The sequence below is a fragment of the Atractosteus spatula genome, chromosome 26 (assembly GCF_055471065.1).
Source record: "Atractosteus spatula isolate fAtrSpa1 chromosome 26, fAtrSpa1.hap1, whole genome shotgun sequence".
Lineage (NCBI taxonomy): Eukaryota > Metazoa > Chordata > Actinopteri > Semionotiformes > Lepisosteidae > Atractosteus > Atractosteus spatula.
This window is the reverse complement of record NC_142731.1, coordinates 6,466,725-6,487,518: the sequence shown is the minus strand read 5'-3', so window position 1 is coordinate 6,487,518 and position 20,794 is coordinate 6,466,725. Positions and strand designations below refer to the sequence as shown.

The 20,794-nt window shown below is 52.5% G+C and overlaps 1 protein-coding gene and 1 non-coding gene across 2 annotated transcripts in view; one reads left to right on the top strand and one right to left on the bottom strand.

Moving 5' to 3' along the window:
• lasp1 (LIM and SH3 protein 1) overlaps nucleotides 1–18,756 on the bottom strand; it is a 36,882-nt gene extending 18,126 nt beyond the window's left edge. Inside the window, exons 1-2 of the mRNA XM_088906520.1 lie at nucleotides 18,462–18,756; nucleotides 4,183–4,277 (exon numbers count right to left, since the gene is read on the bottom strand). Coding sequence (XP_088762646.1) covers nucleotides 4,183–4,277; nucleotides 18,462–18,530 — 164 coding nt within the window. The 5' untranslated portion in view covers nucleotides 18,531–18,756. The remainder of the gene's footprint in view (nucleotides 1–4,182; nucleotides 4,278–18,461) is intronic.
• A 1,080-nt stretch (nucleotides 18,757–19,836) lies between these two features.
• trnac-gca (transfer RNA cysteine (anticodon GCA)) lies at nucleotides 19,837–19,908 on the top strand. Its single transcript has one exon. It is a non-coding gene; the product is annotated as a tRNA-Cys (tRNA).
• Nucleotides 19,909–20,794: the final 886 nt, after the last annotated feature.

Below are 20,794 nucleotides of genomic sequence, written 5' to 3'. Positions count from 1 at the left end.
CTGCAGAAGCTGTCCATGCTGGTTCACCTTCTAAAGCAACATCCAGCTGTTTTCTAAACGCTTCGTGCAATTCAGGGTCGCGGGGGAGCTGGGGTCAATACGGCAGGGTACACCCTGGATGGGATACCAGTGCCAACGCGTCCGGGTCGCTGAGGGACAGCATCAGGACTGAGGTGCTTCAATGGCGTTGCTCCACAGCCAGGCAGGGTGCACTGATCCCCACCCTGGCTGCTGAGGGTGGAAGACAAGCTCCAGGCTTGGAATGTTACAGGAAGTGCCGGATAAAGACTTGATTTCCACTCTCTATTCACCAACCAGCAGAAGACTGATGCGGTTTCAATAGTTCTTTAAAAATCTTCATTTATGTTAGTTGCAATATATATTACACACTTTTTCTTCACCTTACTACACCATGGCCTCATCAAAGTGCCTTTTCTTGCATGCACGGTGATCTCCCAGTTCCCTGGGGGCTTGTTCAGAGTCTCAGCGCAAAAGCAGCTTCCTGTAATGAGCAGGACCAACTCCCCCCACCTCCGGTCCTAAGACAGCGCAGATCCAGCACCTCCTATAGTGGCTCTCTGTGCCTGGAGGGAACAGTCTTTAACAGGATGGGGAGCGGGGCTGGCTTGTTCAGACTCATCTCACACAGGGCCTGGCTGGACAGAGCCAGGAGCGGGGCTGGACTTGTGCAACCCCTCCGCCTCCAACACCCCCGTTCCTCATTTCCACTGCCCGGCCTCAGCGACTTTCCACAAGGGGTCACAGCCTCACCCCACGCACACAGCGGGGATCGACATGCAAACGGAGAAAACGGTTTGTGATCACCAAGCCCTCCTGGTTCACCAGGGACATTTCCCGGCCTTCCACCCTCCTCCACAAAGATTTGCATAGCTTGATGCTTGTCTGCTATTTAACTTGCTGCGCACGTGAGAAGATCTGTCGGTCTGGAAATTCACATGCACTTTAACACACTGGCATCTAACCAAGCAGGCAGGTCTTATGGAAAAAATATGCACTTTAACCACAAGAATACCTCCCATGAACAACAAAAAACACTTCTGTGGTGCTTCCTCATTAGTCCGAGGGTGTCAATGAGCCTCACCAATGCTTTCTCAATAAAAAAGTCAGATGCTATCACTGGTTCTAGTTTTTACAATCCGGCAATTCATCAGCGTCCTTTTGCAGCAGGTCTTTGTGTAGACACCCCCAGTTGCAACGTTGCACAAGCCTTTGCTGACCACCGCAGTTGCAGACAAAGTGCAAATTTAACCCGTGGAACAATAACCTACGCACCGAGACCCCGGGGAGGAGTTTCTCCGTGCAGACAGCAGCATCCCCGTTTCTCCAAGCGCCCAGTTCCACATCCCCGGCCCGCAGACCAAGGACGCTGAGTAAACAACAGCCAGCATCATGCTTTCCACTTCCTCTTCAAAACAGGAGGGGAATTTTTTTCATTTAAATATAACCTGACTCGCAGAATTTTCCCCCCCCAGCTCTGTTGTGTCACGATCCCTCATTCAAATCAACTGTACGGGACCCAGTCTGCGTCGGCGCCTGAAGCTGCTGGATCCAGATTCTCCCCAACCCCAGCTAATCCCGCACACCTCCCAGTGGAGCAGTGCTCAATCCCGGAATAGCCTGGCCTTCCTCTCCACAGAGGACATCACTCTTGCCGACAACTCCCGAACAAAGTGGATCGTGTTGCCTGCTATTTACTTCGAGCTGACAGACAGGCTAAGCACTCTGATGCAGCAGGACTGCTGTGCTGAGCCCAGACTGGCTCACAGCTGGACAGCCGAGACTTACTGTCATACAGCACACGCCTACCGATGCCCACTGATGGATCATTAAAGGCGCAAAGACTTGAAGGCTTACAGTATAGACCTGGATCCTCCCAGTCAAATGAAACACTCTCTTCGCAGTGGCTGAACATGAGGTTGGCCTTGCGGAGCAGCAGAAAGACTTTCACCGTCTTCCCCGGCCAGAGAGATTCCCACTGCTCAGGTCCTGCTGGAAACCAGCGGGACGAGTGCAATGTGCAGCTCAGTCCCACACGCTTGCCTCCGGACCGGAACCTCTGCCGCAGGTGATCCTGCCAGAAGCCTGGGCTGCAAATCTTTCAGAACCTCGTGAAAAACGCTTATGGACTTATGGACTGTTTCCGCTGCGTGCAGAGGCCCAGTTCTTTCACGAGGGATTTCTCATAATCCGTCACAATCCGTGTGGCAGCACGGTGCTCTGCATATGACCAGTTGACTGGACTTCCCACAGTGCAGGGTGGCCCGACAGGAAACCCACAGCTGAGATAACGCGGTCCTATCAGCCCGGGCCCAGCCCAAGCTGGCGGCGTCCATCGCTCAGACAGAACGGGGCTTTCTGGGGTGGGGGTGGAGGGATTTTTTTTTTTGCTGTAGGTTGCATTTGGAGGAAAATGAGGCGCCAGACTCAGACAACACTGCTCTCCACCACTACCATCATAGTCAGCAAAAGTCTGCAGCTGATGTCTGACACAAAGCCTCAGGACACCTGAGCAAACAGAGCTGGGGGATGTACACACAACTGAGGTGTTGCTAGCAGAGCTGACCTAGAGGCTTCCGAGTCAATATCTCAGACAAAGGTGGTGTGAAACTGGGAAACAGACAATCTGGCCCCACTACAGCTCTCCTCGCCTCTCCCCCAGATCCGATTGGCAGGGGGGGCAGCTGTGCGTCACCCAGGTGGGGCTGCACTTCAGTGCTGGATGATGCGACGCCCCATCTTTATAAGCAAAGAGCTCTGCGGTGCCTTTGGGAAGAGAAGCGCTTCATCGATGCAAGGAATCATCGTTATGGCTCGTTTCTAAGAAAAGAAATCCAGGGACATCACAGTGCTCGTCTACTCTGGGCTCAATCGCTCCAACACCAGTCTACACGGGATTTCTCTGGGAGGCAGGTCCCTTTCAGGCCATCAAGGCCCATAGGGATGTCTTCTCTGGTGAAGTCCTTCATTAAAGCACTGCAGTGTAAAAACACAGCCAAGCAACGCAGGACACAGACTCCAGTGACTATGGACACAGAGTCAGTTCCTGACCGGTCCACCCCACGGCACTGCTCCTGGTAGCCTTTGCTTTCCATGCATGGATGTACATTAACAAAAAAATAAATGTTGTGGGATTGTTTCCTTTTTAAAGAAAAACTGTGAAGTTTAATTCCCTCTTGGGGAAAAAAAGGTGGCTGCCTCCTGTGAGGCCGGCAGTAATGACGCCCCTTTTATTTCCATTTTCCACTTTTCGGCTCCGAGTAGTCTCCCTACTCAGAGAAGTTCCAGATCTGGAAGAGGCGCTGCCAGGGAAAGGAGGGGTGATGGGGGGAGGGGGCTGGTGGGGGTGAGAGTGTCTTGGTAAGGGGGATTCCAAGGATTCCTTGCTGCTCTGGGAAAACTGCCTCTCGGAGAGGCCCTGGGAATTCTGTCAGACCTCTGGAATTCGAACAATTTCCGTGTCTTCCCCAGAGGCAGCAGGGTGAAGTGGGAGGAGGGGGTGGTGTGGGGCGTGCCCTTTCCCACAGCACAGGCAGGAAAGAGACAGGACCAGCAGAACATCCGAACTGGGATGGACGAGAGGAGGCCAGTCAGCCCTGCTAGCATGCTGGGAGTTAGCAGCTTAGGGATCTGAGGATCTCTTCCTGCTGTTCCCTGAAAGAATCCAAGGCACCGGCTTCAACAGCGTTTCTGGGGAGCCTGCACCCAGTGCCACGTGTCCTGATCAGAGGATCTCATCCAGCCGGTTTCTCGGAAGGATCCAGGGTACCAGCTGCAGGAGTCTGGCTCGTTCCAGACCTCCAGCCACAGGCAGGGAAAGAACGAGCCTGGTGTGACCTTCTCCTTTCAAGATGACGCGGCTGCCGAGACACGCCAGCCCCCAGCACCCGTTTAGCGCGCTGAAAAAAAAAACTGGAACCAAGAGGCTGGATTGCGTGTTTTTTCAAATATTTAAAAAAAAAAACAGAAGACGATGATTTATGACTCACATGTACAGCAGTGAATGGTTTCAGTTTGCCATTCAATACTGCATCCTGCTCCGATGTGAATCATTCTCATTCCTTCCCCTTTACCATGGGCGTGCACACACACAGACACACACACACAGCAGAGCGACTCTCGTCGGTGCACACGGGCGGCGGACCAGGAGGGGGCGATACTCACGCGTTGCAGTACGGTTTTTTTTCGAAGCCCTTATAATTCTTCATGTTTAGAGTCATTTTGCAGACCTCGCAGCTGAAGCACGCCTTGTGCCAGACCTGGGGAGGAGAGACGAAACGTTTCTCGCGTTAAAGCGTCATACACCTACGCAGAGGCGGAAGCTGGCCTCTGCTTTGATCTATTCGCTAATAATTAGCGTACTGTTTGAAAATAGCCTCTGTGGTGAAGTCAAGGCACCCAAAGGTACAGCCATGCATGTGCTGACCAAAATCTCTCTCAATATTCGCTGCTGAATAGAATAAGGGTTTAATTCATAGAAATGTACAGCAGGAGGACAAAGAATGCTACAGCTCATTGATAATTACTGATAATTACCTAAAAAACATTGCTGGCTGCAAGAAGCCGGATGGAGCACATTTTAGCAGGTTACCGCCTTACACAGAACAGCAGTCCTCACTGCTCTTCCTGCAGTCGCAGCAGGATGAGCCAACATGCCAGCAGAGCCGCACACCCAGGCTGCTCCTGTAGCATCATCCTGACTGAGACTCGTTACCGGCGCTAATTAGCATTGACTTAAGTTTCATTTGAACTGTTTGTTCCAGCTCTTACACACATTGGAGCTTCGACCAGTGGATTGTGTGAATGAAAGGGAGCTTGCTTGCTGCTCTCCCTGCAGTCACATGCTAACAGAACTGCACACATACACGTGTGCTATGTTTTACACACATGTAACACCATCCTTCTTGTGAGATGAGCAGCCCTGCTTGGCAGACTTGAGCCCTGTTGAATGTCTGGTGCAATAAGCTCAGGAGTGCAGGAGCCTGGAGCTCAGAGCCCAGTGAACAGGCACGTGCTTGTCCGGGCTGTGTGAGAGGAATGGGACAGAACCAGTAACCTGGTGCAAAGCACGTGTCCCCGATTGACAGCTTGTGTTGAGTCCAGCAGTGGTCAAGCCCTCTACTAGCCCTCACAGTAGACTACAGCTGATGAGAAACAGCGTGGGGAATGTACCTCTATTCAATAATATTCGAAGTGCACCTGCAACGAAACATTTTCATTTTAAATGTCTGAATTTGCTGCATTTGTAAGTGCTAATTTATTTTTTGACGTTTCCTATCTTTTACAAGTGGATTTTGCTGGAGCAATCTTGTTCCTTGATGTCTGGTATAGCAACAGTGGGATTTGAACCCACAACCCTCCCAACCAGGAAGCCCTGTGCCCTTAGCTCCGCACTCCTGGCCCCTGTGACAAGATACAACACAACACCTGTACGCATTACATTACCTCCACAACTGGAAACACACACACTGTGCTTACAGTCACGCGCACAATGCTGGCAGACCTACCGAGACACAGCACCACGGTCTCCTACTCTCTCTCAGAGGCCTTCAGGGGGCTGTGCTCTCTCCACTCCCCAAGATTGGCCCCGGCTTTGAGAGAGGCTGGAGGGGAGATGTCAAGCGGGAGGGAGGGTGTCTGTGTGTGAGCAGTGTCAGGGCCCGAAGCAGAGACGGACAGGAGTGAGGCCAGGAGAGAGGGAGGCCTCAGTGGTTGCAGGGCAGGCTGCCAGTCCCTCATGTGTGGACTGTTAATTTAACCCCCCATAAAATCCAAATTTTTTTATCCCGATGCACTGCAGGTGTCGGCAGGTGACTTCAAGGGAATCTGACAAAGGAGCACTGGTGCAGATCCACCACCTCTTCTACACAGGACAGCCAAGGATTGCTGGGGATCTCCAAGGGAGATGGCACTGACTTCCATTGCAGCCTGACCTGCTGCAGGCGCTGGTTTAGCTGCTGAGCTGCAAAGGGCGCCAGACCAGGTCCTCACGGCAGCGCGGGTCAGACGACAGAGATAATGCAGAAGGTCGTGCCGGAGTTGGACAGGAGTGACTTCACTCTCCCTGTGTCTCTGCCTGTCTTGATCTGATCCAGCTCTCTCTCTCTTTGTGAAAGAGAAGCAGAGATAACGCAATGCAAACGAACATCACAGGAGTAGAGAAGTGAGCACCAACGTACCCCGCTCGGGCAGCTCTGACACCACGCAGGGCCTGACGCAGACTTCTGCGCGCCGAGCTCCGACGAAGGGTGTATTTTTTGGCAGTGGCGGTGTCTGATTTTAACAAGTCAGTATCTCCGTGTGCTCTATGGAAAGCTCTGGTGCGGTTTCGGATCCGCCTGTTATTTGAAACGAACCCTGAGCCTGCCGGGGAGAGGGGGGCGGCGCCCAGGCACACACCATGCCTCCTCGGCGGGCTTCAGATTTCTGACCGCCTCCGATCCACTTCCCCTTCGCCCTTCCTGCAACATCGGCTGCGAAACCAGGCCGCTGAATGTCTGAAGAGCAGTGGCGTGTTGCGTGGTCTGGAATAGCTAACGAGCCGACAGAAAATCCCAGCTAGAGCAGGAACAAGGAACAAAGCCAGGCCAAGCACCGCAGCGAGCCGAACGCCGAGTTCAGCCACGGAACCGCAATGCTCCGCTGCTGGTGAAGAGACGCAGGCAGCGCAGCTCTGCTGAAAACACATCGCGACTTTGCTTTCAAACGCAACCTTTCAAAGGTCACGCAGATGGGAACCCTCCACACACCTATAAATTAAAGGCTGCCGGCTTACGTGTGAGGAATCAGGGCTGAACTTTGATCTACAGCTTCCTGAACAAATATTGATCTTGGATGGGAACCAGGCTAGGCTGTTGTGTTTGCTTTGTGTGCATCCTGTTGTGTGTGTCCAGCACAATTCCCTGGTTTGTGTTCTGCCACAACAGTCCTTTCAGAGCCTGGAGGGTTTGGTCACTGCAGACAGTCGGGGAGACTCGTGAGGGGGAAGGAACTGGGCGTTACGCAGGGCTCTGCAGCCCATCAGCGGCGCACCGTGCTCTTGAGACGAGAGCAACCCTCCGTCAACCCCCTCTCCTGCCCCTTGCTACGCAACCCCTTATCATCACACTGGGAAGAAACTGGTTTTGCCAATCTCCCAGACCGGCATGGGCGCTTCCCGGTGTGGGGAAGACTGTGCAGACACAGGCCAACCTGAGGATCTCCGCGGGAAGTCTACCTGCCGCCCACACCCAAGAGCCTCTTCCGCGGCGCTTACAGAAAGTCGACACCAAGATCACACACATGCTGGTGGTCAGCAGGTCCGAAACCAGCTGTGCTTCCAGCTGGAGAGGCTCCTGCCACACGCACACATCTCGGGGAGACAGGTCACCCGATGCAATTAAAAGAGCTTATCTGGGAATCGCTGCGTTTAAGTCACCAGCCCTCGGTTTCCCAACTTGACAATGTGCCAACATTCACCAGCAAGGCCAGGCCTTGGGGTCACAGGGGTGAGATGGAACAAACGTTATCTATGTAGTTAGCACAAAGAAGGAGCCATGTATAGCCACGGTTTTAATAATATTCAACACCTCACGCGTCATGTGCAAACACAGTCCACATAAGTCAATCCTGAAACATCCAACCCCTGATGCCACCTGGAAATCCTAAAATGGATCCAAATGCCGTACAATAGGAGTCTCGCTTCTGTCGCTGGAATGCCCCTAATTCCAGCAGGGCGGCTCCCCAGGGGCGCTCAGACAGAGCTGGCAAAGACACCTGCGAGTCTGTGAGCAGCTCAGCAGAGTCACAGTGTTTGTGTCTGTACAGCTACCAGGCACTCGTCCCGCAGAGCTGTTTATGACGCGCGATGTGTGCTGTGAATTCTGAATCCCAAGCCACATGCTGAAAATGAATGAGCTGCGTCCAGACCTGCGAGTGTGAGCACACAGATGCCAGTGCTACAGTGTTGTAAGCAATCACTGTTATTCTGAAAAGCTGAAACACTCAAATAAATCTGTACTCATTACATGTCAGTTCCTTGTTTTGAAATTAGGAACTAGGCCAATTTTTTAAAAAAAGAATCATACACCGATTCAATGGGAAAGAGCCAACCGGTTTTTAGGACTCCGCTTTCTGGCTGCAGCTCCTGTACTATGCAGGAGAGAAAGACACATTTACTTCTCTTACGCTCCTACACATACAGCAGGCTGTCATTCGATAGGCTGCGAGTCCTCCAGCATCTGGCAGGAGCGTTGTGACATCACTGCATCCCTCAGTGACATCACCGAGCCACTCGAGAGTCTGTCAACGTTATTATTGACAAGACATCCATTTATAAAACCCTTGGGGCCCAAACGACTGTCATCAAGTAAGGACCTCTAAAATTCTCCCCATGCTGCTACTCGTAGTTTTATAGCCATTTAAACACTGTGATCAATGATGCAATTGTGGATGAACTAATTACAGGCAAATGCATTTTTCTTGAGAGCTGCAATCAGATGTGCCACAAGCCAGAGAAGCCAGCAGGACAGACGCTAAGGCACGTCTGCTACAGACTGAGCACCGCGGGTCATTCCTTCTGCAAGCTGCAGCTCACAGCTCTGAGCAGCATTGCATTTGAGCACACTTCTAGCAGGGCTAGGGCTGGGGGAATATCCCAGTGTGGGACAGGAGGGCAGGGGAGAGACTGGAGAGACAGAGGGAAGAGACGGGGAGAAGAGCGGTCTTTGCAGACCCCAGTATCAGTGAGGCAAAAGAGACTGAGGGGCTTCATAAAGGCAACTGTAAGAAGCGTAAATGAAGCAGACCTGCGCCAAAGCAGAGCTTCCTGGGCTTCACTGTTGCAAAACAGACAAAAGATTCACACAACCAATACAACACAAAAACACTTTCAGTACGGGAAAGGCTGATGCTCGGATGAGTCATGATTGCCGCTGCTGTCAGGGTAAAAGTATTTGGCGGTGTGCGTCGCACCGCTGTTCCAACAGCCCTGCGGTGCTGCAGACTGTCCTTATGCTAACCTGCGGCAGGGCCACTCAAACATGCCCAAGTACGCCTTCTCCCCCAAAATAACTTCCGTGAGAGAGCAGATGCGTCTCGGCCGAAACGACGCCGTGTCACAGCGCGGGAGGGAGCCTCCATCCAGTAAAAGGGGACGACGGCAAGTCTTCCCAGTCGAGGAGGCGATGCTACGCTCACACAGGCAGACGTCCTGGTCAAGGCAGCGTTTCCGCTGGATGCCCACTTGCGTTTAAAGTTTTGCTCATCTGCCCATTTGGTCTGAGTGGCAACGCGTGCCGCTGCTCGTACAGAGGGAAGCGGGGGGGGGGGGGGTTAGAGAGCAGCCTGTCGGGTCGAGTGGGGTTCGAGTGTCAGCGCACAGGGGGAGGAGAGGTATGACCTCTCTCTCACCCGGGACAGGGCGAGGTGACTTGTCAGCTGCTGTCACCCCCCCACTGCTCACATAAATACGTGAGTCTGCCTTGAGGCATCTGACTTCTCACAAGACCGAGACCTGAAAATCAAGACTTGGCAGAGCTTAACTAGCTCGCCCTGGGACGCAGGACTCCGGAGGACAGTACACACCTACACGCAGAAATACAGATCCAGGCCCTTCTGAGAACTCAGGGAACTTCTTGACAAGAACACGCCTCTCTCTCCTTGCAATGCTTTTACTTTCCCTTTCATAAAACCTTTGCTTTGTCTCTCTCAGTTGGACTCAAAGGCTGTTAATGACCAAGTTAAGCATGCTCAAAGCCTTCCCACTCCACTTGAGCACCACTAATGCATTCTTCCCACTCCAGTTTTGTGGATGACAAATATATCGTCACCTTCTGCCCCAGACAGGTACCCGTCAGCTCCTGGAGCAGCCACTGGACTGAGAGAGGCACACACACCCACAACCGTGCAAACGCACGTCATGGGGGCTTCTGACGTTACTGAGGCCGTGTCTCAAGTCAATTAGCCAGCAGCCATATCACCCTGCAGCTCCCTGCTGGCAGCCCACTGGATCTCAGCAGGTGTGAGCCTGGCCACTACCTGGATGGGAGACTCCTGGGAAAAACTAAGGTTGCTGCTGTAAGAGGTGTTAGTGGGGCCAGTAGGGGGCACTCGCCCTGTGGTCTGTGTGGGTCCTAATGCCCCAGTATAGTGACAATACTGTAAAAAGGTGCCATCCTTCAGATGAGATATTAAACTGAGGTCCTGACTCTCTGTGGTCATTAAAAATCCCAGCGTTACGTCCTGGCCAAATTTCCCCCCTGGCCTTTACCAATCATGGGCTCCTAATAATCCCCATCTATGAACTGGCTTCATCACTCTGTTCTCCTCCTCACTGAGAGCTGGTGTGTGGGGAGCGTACTGGCGCACTACAGTTGCCGTCAGGTGGGGATACACATTAGTGGTAGTGGAAGGGATCCTCCTTCCCTGTAAAGTGCTTTGAGTGGGGTGTCCAGAAAAGCGCTGTATAAGTGTAAGCAATTATTATTAAAAGTACCAATTAGGCGACTCGTGATTTGGCTTCTCCAGAATGGCGAGAAGCACTGTGGAGCCGAAAGCAATAGGATAGGAATTTTGAGCCAAATTTTATTAAGTGCTAAAATAAGAGGAGAAAAATGTCCAAAACTGCCAGTGAGTTGACTGTGTCAAATTCTTTAAGGATTTTCAGTACTCAGCTCAGGATTTTTAAGAATCTCTTAGCCAGTCAGCATAGGACGTTCCCATTTCACCTGAGTGTCGTTGTCTGGACAGCATCCAGAGCAGTAGTGTCTTGAAGCCTGGCTGGTTTGATGTGGTCCCACCTGCCTGGGGTGTTTATGTAGTGCAGTAATGGATTTTTGTTTGTGGTTAAGAGCAGTGAGCTGGAAGCACTTCTTTTTACTGAAAAAAGCACTGTTAAACAAAAACAGGGTAGTTTTCTCTCCCTCCATTTTGATTCATTGACTGTTTTACTATAGACAGAAATGACAGCCAAACATGATCCAGAGGACACAAGGAGACACCTAATTGAAAGAACAGTGTAAACAGCAGATACATCTTTACACAAAGGGGGTTGGGGGGGTGGAACAGATCCCCCAGCCACGTTGTCATAGCCGATAGCCAAGAAATGGCTGGATGAGACTACTAGTAACCAAACAAGCTGGATGAACCTTTCTTGCGTATCTGTCTTGCTTTAGTTACAACATTTTAAACATATCTGAAAATGCAAATGTGACGCATGAAAACCTTAAAATCATCTTTTGTGTGGTCTTTGCATTTTATCTTCCCATTATATTTGAATGGACCTACAGTGTACCACTCACGGGAGAGACCGCGAGCCTATCCTTATCTGCAGAAGCTGAACAAAGTCCAGCCTGCTGTTATTGTTCTGCTCAGCTGAGGGAAATGTGGGCATGTTTAATGGGGAAGTCCAGCTTCAGTTGAGATAAACTGTGCAGCGCCTGTGCTCACAGAGCTGATGGCCAGCCAGCGTGTTCCATCGATGCTGCGCCTTCTCTCGCATGTCTGATGCGCAGCATGTGTCCTCAGCTCGCCGGTGAGCCCCGACACATCGCTGTCCCCCCATGGGCTCTCTGCACAGACCCGCCCGCTACTGCAGCCCAGATCTGCCACCCCCCAACTCTTCCTGCACCCCCATCTCAGACACCCACTCGGCAACCATCGCCCCTCGTAACAACAGCTCCTGACTGCCAGCGCTGTGAGGTTCAGGGCAATCTGAGCAGCTCCCACACTGCGCGTCAGGATTCTCACGCCTACCGAGAGCCAAACACATTGCAAAAGCGCAGAAAATCTCAAGCTGAGTAACAGGGATGGATGTTGCACAGTTGTTTGCGCCATTTCACCCTGCTGTTCTGTTTGTTTTACAAGCTACCGCCTCTTTGCAAGAGCTGTGACAATTAAGGAGAAGGGTTACGGATTATTCAGGGTTTCCTAGTCTGTCCACACAGAACGTACCCAAAACGGCTTAAAAATTAAGTAACCAACAACTTTAAGGAACTCAATTCTGGTGCCAGTCTCTTAAGATAATCAGGGGCTCTCTGTCCTGCTTAAAAAAAAACCAAACCGGCTGCAAAAAAAGAAGTAACATCCGCAGTGATGAATTTCTGCCAGGATAAGACCACAAACGCAACCATTTCCACACCAAGAGGAGCGCGTTTAAGGCGTACACTGAAGACAGCCTCTGTTCATTCAACATGTCTTTATTAGCTTAATTATCTGTGATATTCATGCAGGAGAAACCTCCGTGCCATGAAGACAACCACAAAAAAAAAAAAAAACAGCTGTGCAGAGCATGAGACAACTATCTTGCAGCTCACGCAGCAGAGGAAATAAAAGCTTCTGTCCCGGTCACACTGCAGAGCAGGGTGGGGGCTGGGTCTGGTCTCTGTGTCTTTAGGAGCTCGTACTGGCTTTGGCCAAACCAGGAACCACACAGATCTGAGGAAGTGAGAGGAGGCCAGCCAGCCCAAAACCCCTTGTTTTTGCAAGGGTGGAACAGGCTGCCCAGCCATGTTGTTGAAGCCGATATCCTGGCTTCCCTCAAGAAACAGCTGGGTGGATCCTTCTATCAGGACACTTCTTTACACAAAGAGTGGTGGGAGTGTGGATTTGCATGAGCTGGATGAGATCCTTGGATCAATTCACAACTAACAACCAAACGGGACAGACGGGATGAATAGCCTCTTCTGGGTTTGTAACCTTTCTTACATAATGATGTTTGGCAGCTTAACAACCAGAGTACTCTTCCGAGCTTAAAGAAGGTGGTTTAAGTCACGTGGCTGTAGAGTCGGAACCAGGACCCCACGGTCCTCGGTGTACAGAGACAAACTTGGCATGCTTCGTTCCAACTAATCCTCAACTCATTTCAATGATCATCCGCACCAGGACTTAATTAAGCCAAAGATCAAACGCGCAATTAAACATCAATTAAGCCAGTCTAGCACTGGCTGGATCAAAGCCCAGCTACAGAACAGAGCTTCAGGTTTAGAAGCGACTTGAAATCGTGAACTGATTTTGCAGCTCAGATTGGAGGAAAAACGCCTAATGAAGCAACTCGCTAGCTCATTTTGGGGGTCAATTGAACAGAGCACCCAGCTGGAAGCAAAACCTATTTATTAGTGAGAGCAGGACTGTGAAACCCAGGCTTAATGGCACTGTAGGGCTGCTCTCCAGTTTTCAAGGACACGCCCTGAAAGGCCATGCGTTTGATCCATGAGCTCCTGACTGAAGCCTGTTTTATTCATTCACATGGCTGAGCCACACACTTTTGCAAAGGAAAGCTGGCTAAGTGCCAAGGCGCTATTCAGAACAGATCTCTAGCTGCAGCACAGATCTCAAACTGCAGAGAAGCGCGCGCCGGGGCCCCGATCACAGTGAGAATCCAGTCGGCATTCCCAGAACTGCACCGTGGAATTCCACACAGCTGGGCGGCAGGAAGAGGGCAAGTAAGGGCAGAGGAGCGCGGGCGCTCCGGGCACTGGACAGCCCCGCACCATCCGATGCAATATGCCACAAAGGCAGGGAAGGAGCATGGAACTGGCAGGCCGGGCTCAAACTACCAAGCCCCTCTCGAGCACAGCGCAGAGCTGAGGACAGCCTGCACGCCTTGCAGTGTCATATCGCACAGAACAAACCTGAGCAGCTGCAGACAGTTATTTGCAAATTTACACAAAACATTAACAGGGCCAGCATGTGATACAAATAAGGCCGTTCACACCTGAGTCACAGAGGCACATTCCCCTATTGGGTGCAGCCGTATAAAAAGGTAAGTTTCCTCCGTGCAGGACATGCAGTTGTTCTGAAACCACCAACACTAAAGCCACTAAAGGGACTCAGACAGGCGGTCGATTGGAATACTGGCACACACACAGTTAAAGCAAGCGTTAGATCTGAAGCCATTGATACTGCTGGACACTTCTTTTGCAGACAAGAGAACCGACGTCCCTCTCAAAACCCACTGCATTTGTGAGCCATGCCTGCCATCCACTAGTGAGGTGGACCTGCCTCCTGGGTTAGCATCGCTCTTCTGAAAACCAGGACTTCAAGGAGAATTAATACAATGAGCAGATTAATAACATTAGAAGGCACAAGAGAGTGAAGAGGACCTCCTAGTGCTCACGGGTGAGCTGTCCACTCCTCGGCGAAGGCAGCCGGCTCGCGAGCTTGGCCAGGACTGTTCTGGGCTGGTCCGGTCCGGCCCGGCCCGGCCCACGAGGAGCGACGGAACCAGACAACCTCGGCTCCCACCCCCTCCCCAGCCCCACGCACTGTCCGGGCCGGAGGTGATGGAGCTGGGCAAGGCGCCCCGAGGGCCCTGGTTTGGGGACGCGCTCCAGGCTGACACTGTCTCCCCCACACGGCGCAGGATGAAGGTGGTCTAGACTCCGCGCGGGGCTCGCACACGCATTCGGACTCGAGCGCAGGCTTCCACACTGAGCCCGCTGAAGACAATCCATTCACGACACAGGACTGACTCAGAAATACCTTCACACACGCAATCAGTCCATCATCTAACAGCTTCTTCCAGTTCAGGGTCAGGGGGAGACGGAGCCTATCCCACACACACACACACACCAGGGCCGATTCTCCCATAAGACAAGTAACCTGCCAGCATGGCTTTGGACTGTAGTAGAAAACCAGAGCGGCCAAAGGAAACCCACACGGACATGGGGAGAACATGCAAACTCCACACGGACAGCACCCCAGGTCTGGGCTTGAATCCAGAGTCCCAGTGCTACAAGGCAGCAGTGCTGACCACAACCTCACCGAGCTGCCTTCTACATGCAAAATGACATATATAATATTTCCTGAAAGCACTGAATTGGTAAAAACATGTATCCATAAATCTTGTACAACTGCACAGCTGTTCCTCTCCACAAGGGCATACTGATGTTTGTGTTCATTTTCCTGAACTAGCTTTTGTTGGCTTCGTCGACTGTGGCTCTGTTTAAATGCTGACGGAGGGTTTGGGGAAGGTGCGCAGGACCCCCGGCACACACACACAGACAGGCTGGGTCAGCCACGGCGCACACGGACACGCTCCGCGGCCGAACACTGCACCCCAGGCCCCACGCGGGCTTGCCTGCCTGCCTGCCTGTCTCCCCGACCAACGCACACTTGTCAGACAAACGCTCTGGCAAAGAGCAGAGATTCTCTTGGACTTTCTCCCAGGAGGTGCCATGCTTTTCCAAAAAACACTCCATCAACAGCAGCACATGTGGGGGGGAGACAATATGGCTGGCACAATCTCCCAGACTAGCAGACAGACGGAGAGAGATGCATGCAAACACAGACCCAGACAGCGACCACACAGCTGGCGTGCACCGTGCCCAGACACGCAGGGTCCGCGTACTGCTCCGCAGGACCTGGGGCCCGCGGCGCAGACCAGACAGCCGACAGCGACGCACGCAGTACGTGCTCCGTGACTCGGACACGCGCACACACACACACACACAGCGGCACAGGAGCAGGGAGGCTGTCGCAGGCTCCGGCGCTGTAGAGAGAGCCTGCACTTCTTCCACCTTCCATGTGCTCTGGAGCATGACCCTGTCTGCACTCAGGCTACTCAATCACGCCCGGATGCACATGTTCCATTTCAGCGGAGCCCATTTCTGATTTAGCCATCTCCCTAAATACAGTACAGTATGCACCAGTATAAATATATAATTACATAACCACTGGCATATTAAAACACAGCATCCTGACTGCACACCAAACAATACAGCACACACAAACACACCAGCATCAAGAACACTGGCCATTTGTGCAACACGCATGGCCTGACGCAGACATGCACAGAGAAAGAGGATATTCACCGATATTCTCTCTGCCTACGCTGAAGCCTTGGGTGCAGAACCTAGAAACATTGAGCTAAGAATGGAGTAAATTCCACATAATCACCTGGAGGAGGAGCACCCAGAGGAAACCCACGCAAACACAGGGAGAACATACAAACTCCACGCAGACAGCACCCCAGGAACTGAACACAGGGCCCCAGCTGTGAGGCAGCAATGCTGATCACTGAGCCGCCATACCGCCATGCTCTGTTGACTTGTTCGACTCCGTGTCAAAAGCTGTACATGAGCAGTGTAAAGGGTCTGCCCACTCTCCATGGGCTGCTTGTCCACGAGGGTCTAGGCCAGATGCAGCCTGCCCCGCAGACACAGGGAGGCAGGGGTATTGCAAAGCAGGCAGGAGAACTGGAGCAGCTGGACACAACCCCACACACACGCCTGGAGCCCGTGCAGACTCCGCCCAGGAGGAGGCCGCGAGTGAACCCCCGAGGTTGAGAGAGCCACCGCGCTGGGATGAAACACTCACTGACACTGTACAGCGATGGCGATGTGAGCCGTTATTCAGCACAGCCTCGGTGGGTGTTGCTTGCATTTGTCATGCTTGGCAGAGCACGGTCTCTGCACACCATGAGCACACATCCTGTTTCGTAACGATTTCTATATTCTAAAAAAAAATGGGTCTCCAAAGATGGAGACTACAACGTTAGCTAAGCCCAAGTAAAGCGACCTTGAGAAGACTTTGCTTTCGCTCCACGTTGTGTGTGTGTGTGGTGAAAGGCGTGCGCACGGCCCATCGGAGCAAACGGTAAACCAGCGCGGGCCATTGCGGAAGCGATAAGCGAGCACGTTCGGCTGCACGTCGCGCACATACCTGAACGTGCGCGCACACAGGGACCCGTCACCTGGCTCTGTGGAGCACCAAGAGCGCGTCCGCGCCCCCGTCCTCCAACCCTCCCCGCCTCTCGCGTCCCCAGGGACTATGAACTAAAGCGCTTTTAATACACATGCTATCGACTCCTCGTTAATGGGTAATTGAATTTTAGTGTCCTCTGAGACACACTGACACCCCCGTTCGAACACCGCCTGCTAAACCTGTAAATAAGTACCCCTCTCTCACACACACACACGCAGAGCCAGTTACAGAGATCGTTTCAGTCCAGTAAAAGCTACAGACCCGAAAGTAATAACGACCCACATACAGACGCTTTCACTGTTCAGCACTCTAGATCGCCGAAAGGCAAACAGCAGCGAATAGTATCCGGGGTGGTAGCTTAAAAACGGCATAGCCATTTTGAAGACCGAATAGGGGGAAAAGGCTTTCGGAAGGACAGTGAAAGAAACGCCTAAGAAACACAGCGGGCGAGTGGAGATCGGAACCAGCAGCCCGGGTACCTGTGCAGAAGCAGTTTCATTCTTACAAAACCCAGCCCGGCAGCGTGATAACCCCAGGAAACCAGCTGGGTGTTTCCATCATTTGCGGAGTTTCACCGAGACACATCCCCGCTGGACACCGGTGTCTGTTCGCCTCTCGCACAGGCATGACCCCCAAATACACACCCATGGACTTGGGGGGGGGGGGACTTCTGGGACGAGTGTCCCAGTGAGAATTCAACTTCTTTAAACTTTTTTTCGGCCCGAAAACAAAATTCCAACGCGCCTTTCAGCAATCTCTCACGCATACCTGCCGTCTAAAGTAAAACAACAACAACAAGACACGTACACAAGAGCGAGCAGGTAACACACAGGACGCAGCCCTGGAGCCAGTGGGCTCCACTCGTAGCCCGCGACCCTACAGACGGGGTGACGGAGATGGAGAGAGGGGCACCCACACCCACAGCCGGAGTGCCAACACGGACACGTCCCACGACCCACCTGGCCGTGAAAACATCTTCACACGCCGGCGGGGGTGGGGCGCAAAATAAACCAGGCTGTAGTTGAACCATGCTTCTTGAAACTATATATATATATGTGTGGGGGGGGGGGGGGAAGGAGGTCATGAAATGCTTTTTTTGGTTTGTTTTTTTCCCCGTGAACCCACAGACTGTTAAATCCACCCCGCAGGTAGGCTGTGGGACCGCACCAGACCAGGCCTCTGCGCTACACCGCGTCCTCACTTTCTCAGAACAGGAAGCAGACCAACAAACGGTTACTTCTCAACTTTTTCTCCCCCCCCCTCTGTCTCCTACAAAATGGTTCCTGTTTCAGCTCGCCTGCCCTTTACAGTCGGTCGCTGTGGCAGGCGCCGGGGGTGGGGGGGGGGGGGGAGCTCCCTGCGTGTTCCGCGGCCACCCCCACGCAGTCAGTTGTCCCCGCACACGGTCCACGGGCGAGCCCCGCAGGCAGGCAGGCAGGCAGGCTGCCCGGGCGGAAAAGGGCGTCTGAACCCCGGACCCCCGGGACCGAGCGAGCCCAGGGCGGAACAGAGCGCCCCCCCCCACCCACCCGCACGGACACTGCAGCGACCGACTTCGCCCAACTTTTCCCCCAAAATCCCACTTTTACGCGATTTTCTTCCCTGTACATCCCAGTCTGGCTCGCCCGGTGCCCGCTTCCCCGCCCCCCAGCCGAAATCGCAAAGGGTCCCCCTGCTAGTTTATTTTCTGAAGCACGTAGGGCGCACACCGCACAGCGCAGGGAAGGCAGAGGGACGGCGGGGTCTGTCGTCTCCCTTACCTTGTCCAGACAATTCACTTTCTCAGTCGGGTACACCACCTTGTTACATCTGCTGCACGACGGATTCATATTCGCTGGGGAGGGTGGGTGGGTGTTGGGGTCCCTGGCGGCGCTGCCAAACGAAACAAAAAGTAAAAAAACAAAAACAAAAAAAAAAAAATAAACCCGAAACGACGACCGGGTCCGGCTGAAGCCACGGGCGTGTGACTGGCTGGTCTTCGTGCGGGGCAGATGTATGTCCACGCCGGGAGGGACGGGGCTGTCGCTGGCGTGGTTCTCGCACCGCTGGCTGTCAGCGAACAAGCCGAGACGGCGGGGGCGAGCGCAGCTCAAGGGCGCTGCGCGGTCCCGAGGAGGAGGAGGAAGGGGGCCGGGCCCGCGGGAGCGCGCCCATGTGCAATTAAGAACACGCACACATACAAGAAGGATTTTTTTTTTTCTGACAAAAAAAGCACGGGGTGATTTTTGGCTGTCGGTCTCCCAGGGCGTGTTCTTTTCGTCCTGTAAGACAGACCCGCATGCGCCCCGCATATGGAGAGAAGACGCTCCTGCTTCCCTCTGCCCGGGGTCCGTCGGCATAAATCTTTCAGAGGAGGCTCGAAGCGCGGGCACGCAGGCCAGGGGCGCGCCTGGAGCGGGCGAGCGCATTTGGCGTGTTTTTTTTGGGGGGGGGGGTTTGCAGGAAGGGGCGGTAACGCGTCTCGCCAGCCTGCTGAAGACCCAGATGGGCGCCGCGGTCTTCCAAGGGCTGCTCACAGACATCCTTTCAAGAATAAGCGTCCCTCTTTTTTTTTGTTGAAAATACACAGCCAGCCTTCCTGCTTAGACCTCTAGAGTACCCGTTCTCAAACACAGAGGGTGATTTTTTTATTCCACCTGAAGCGGCGACAAAAAAGTGCATATTCGTTTTGATCACGAAGTAGCGAGTGAAATTTGCGTCTTCCTCAAAGATCCGAGGTGCTGTCGGCAAGGGCGTCTTTTCCCTTTGTTCGAAGCGCCGCCTTGTGGCCACGCTGCGCCCCTTTTTTCACACCAAGGACAGGATGACGTTGCATTCAAAGCACGTGGAACGGCTTTGATTATGTGGTTTTAATTTAAAATTCAACACCAGTTTTAGGGGGGGGGGGACAGTTAACAGTGTTTATAGCCACAGACAAGGTACCGATCCCTATGCATGCCCTGAACTGAAAATATCGAGGATCAGTAATGTAAGTTTCAGATAGAGCTAAGACAACATATTCAAAATCTGCTCCAGGAGAGTTTAATATTTACGAAGATGGCGTTTCTATATCAAATCCTTACGATAATCTTCCGAGATCGCGCTTCCTTGCTGCGGCTTTAAATAGAGAGAGAAGAGAGCCGTTTACGTCGGAGCGGGGGTATAGCTCAGTGGTAGAGCATTTGACTGCAGATCAAGAGGTCCCCGGTTCAAATCCGGGTGCCCCCTCTTTTTTTTCCCCCCCCAAAGATTTATGCGGTAATCGCTTTTAAAAATATTTATAGCCAGAATAAAACGCAGTACGGTATCTAGAAACAAATTTGATTTTATTGCAGCGCAAAGCTTGAAATCTATTAATACCTGTTATTGGTGGTCGACGGGAGAATCGCACTAAACGAATGAAGTTCAGCGCCTGTGTTTACTGTAAGACAATAATAGGAATTTCCCTTAGAGGTCAAGTCCACTTACCTGGCTTTTCCGCCCTGAACAAAACTAGAATTAAATTCCCAGTTTAATTCGCTTGTTTACCCTTGCATAGTGTGAACACAAACGTACCTAACACACCCTACCCCCCCCCCCGTTCCAATAAAAACTATGCAGTGTCGCAATGACGCCTCCAGGAGGTGCCCGAGATCGTCTAGCAGAATGCAGGATACAGTTGTAAAAGTCTCCGAGTATTACCGGAGTCAAAATAAAAAGGGTTACATTTTAGGTGAAATCCTTTAGGAATTATAATATCATTTATAGTATAACGACATCTGTAAAGGAATAGAAGGTGGTTAGAAAGGTGGTCGTGGAACAGACAGCTGTGAAGAGACAGACTGCTGGTTTAGTGAGAGAGGGGGGCATGTAGCCCAGGGAGGAGGAGGAACGACGAAGAGATCTAGAAAACGATTAGGAGGAAGGCATAGTGGGTCGCAGCAGAAGTAAGTTGAAGTAGTTCAGGTGGGCAGCTGCGTCAGCACGCATATCTGCAAAGGAACAAGTGATAGTTTTATGCCCCGCTGAAAAGAGAAGAGAGAAAACGCAACGTTTCGGCTGTGAAGCCTTCTTGAGCTGAAGAATTGGAAGAAGCCTATTACGTGTTCCTTTGCAGACTGCGCACGCTGACGCA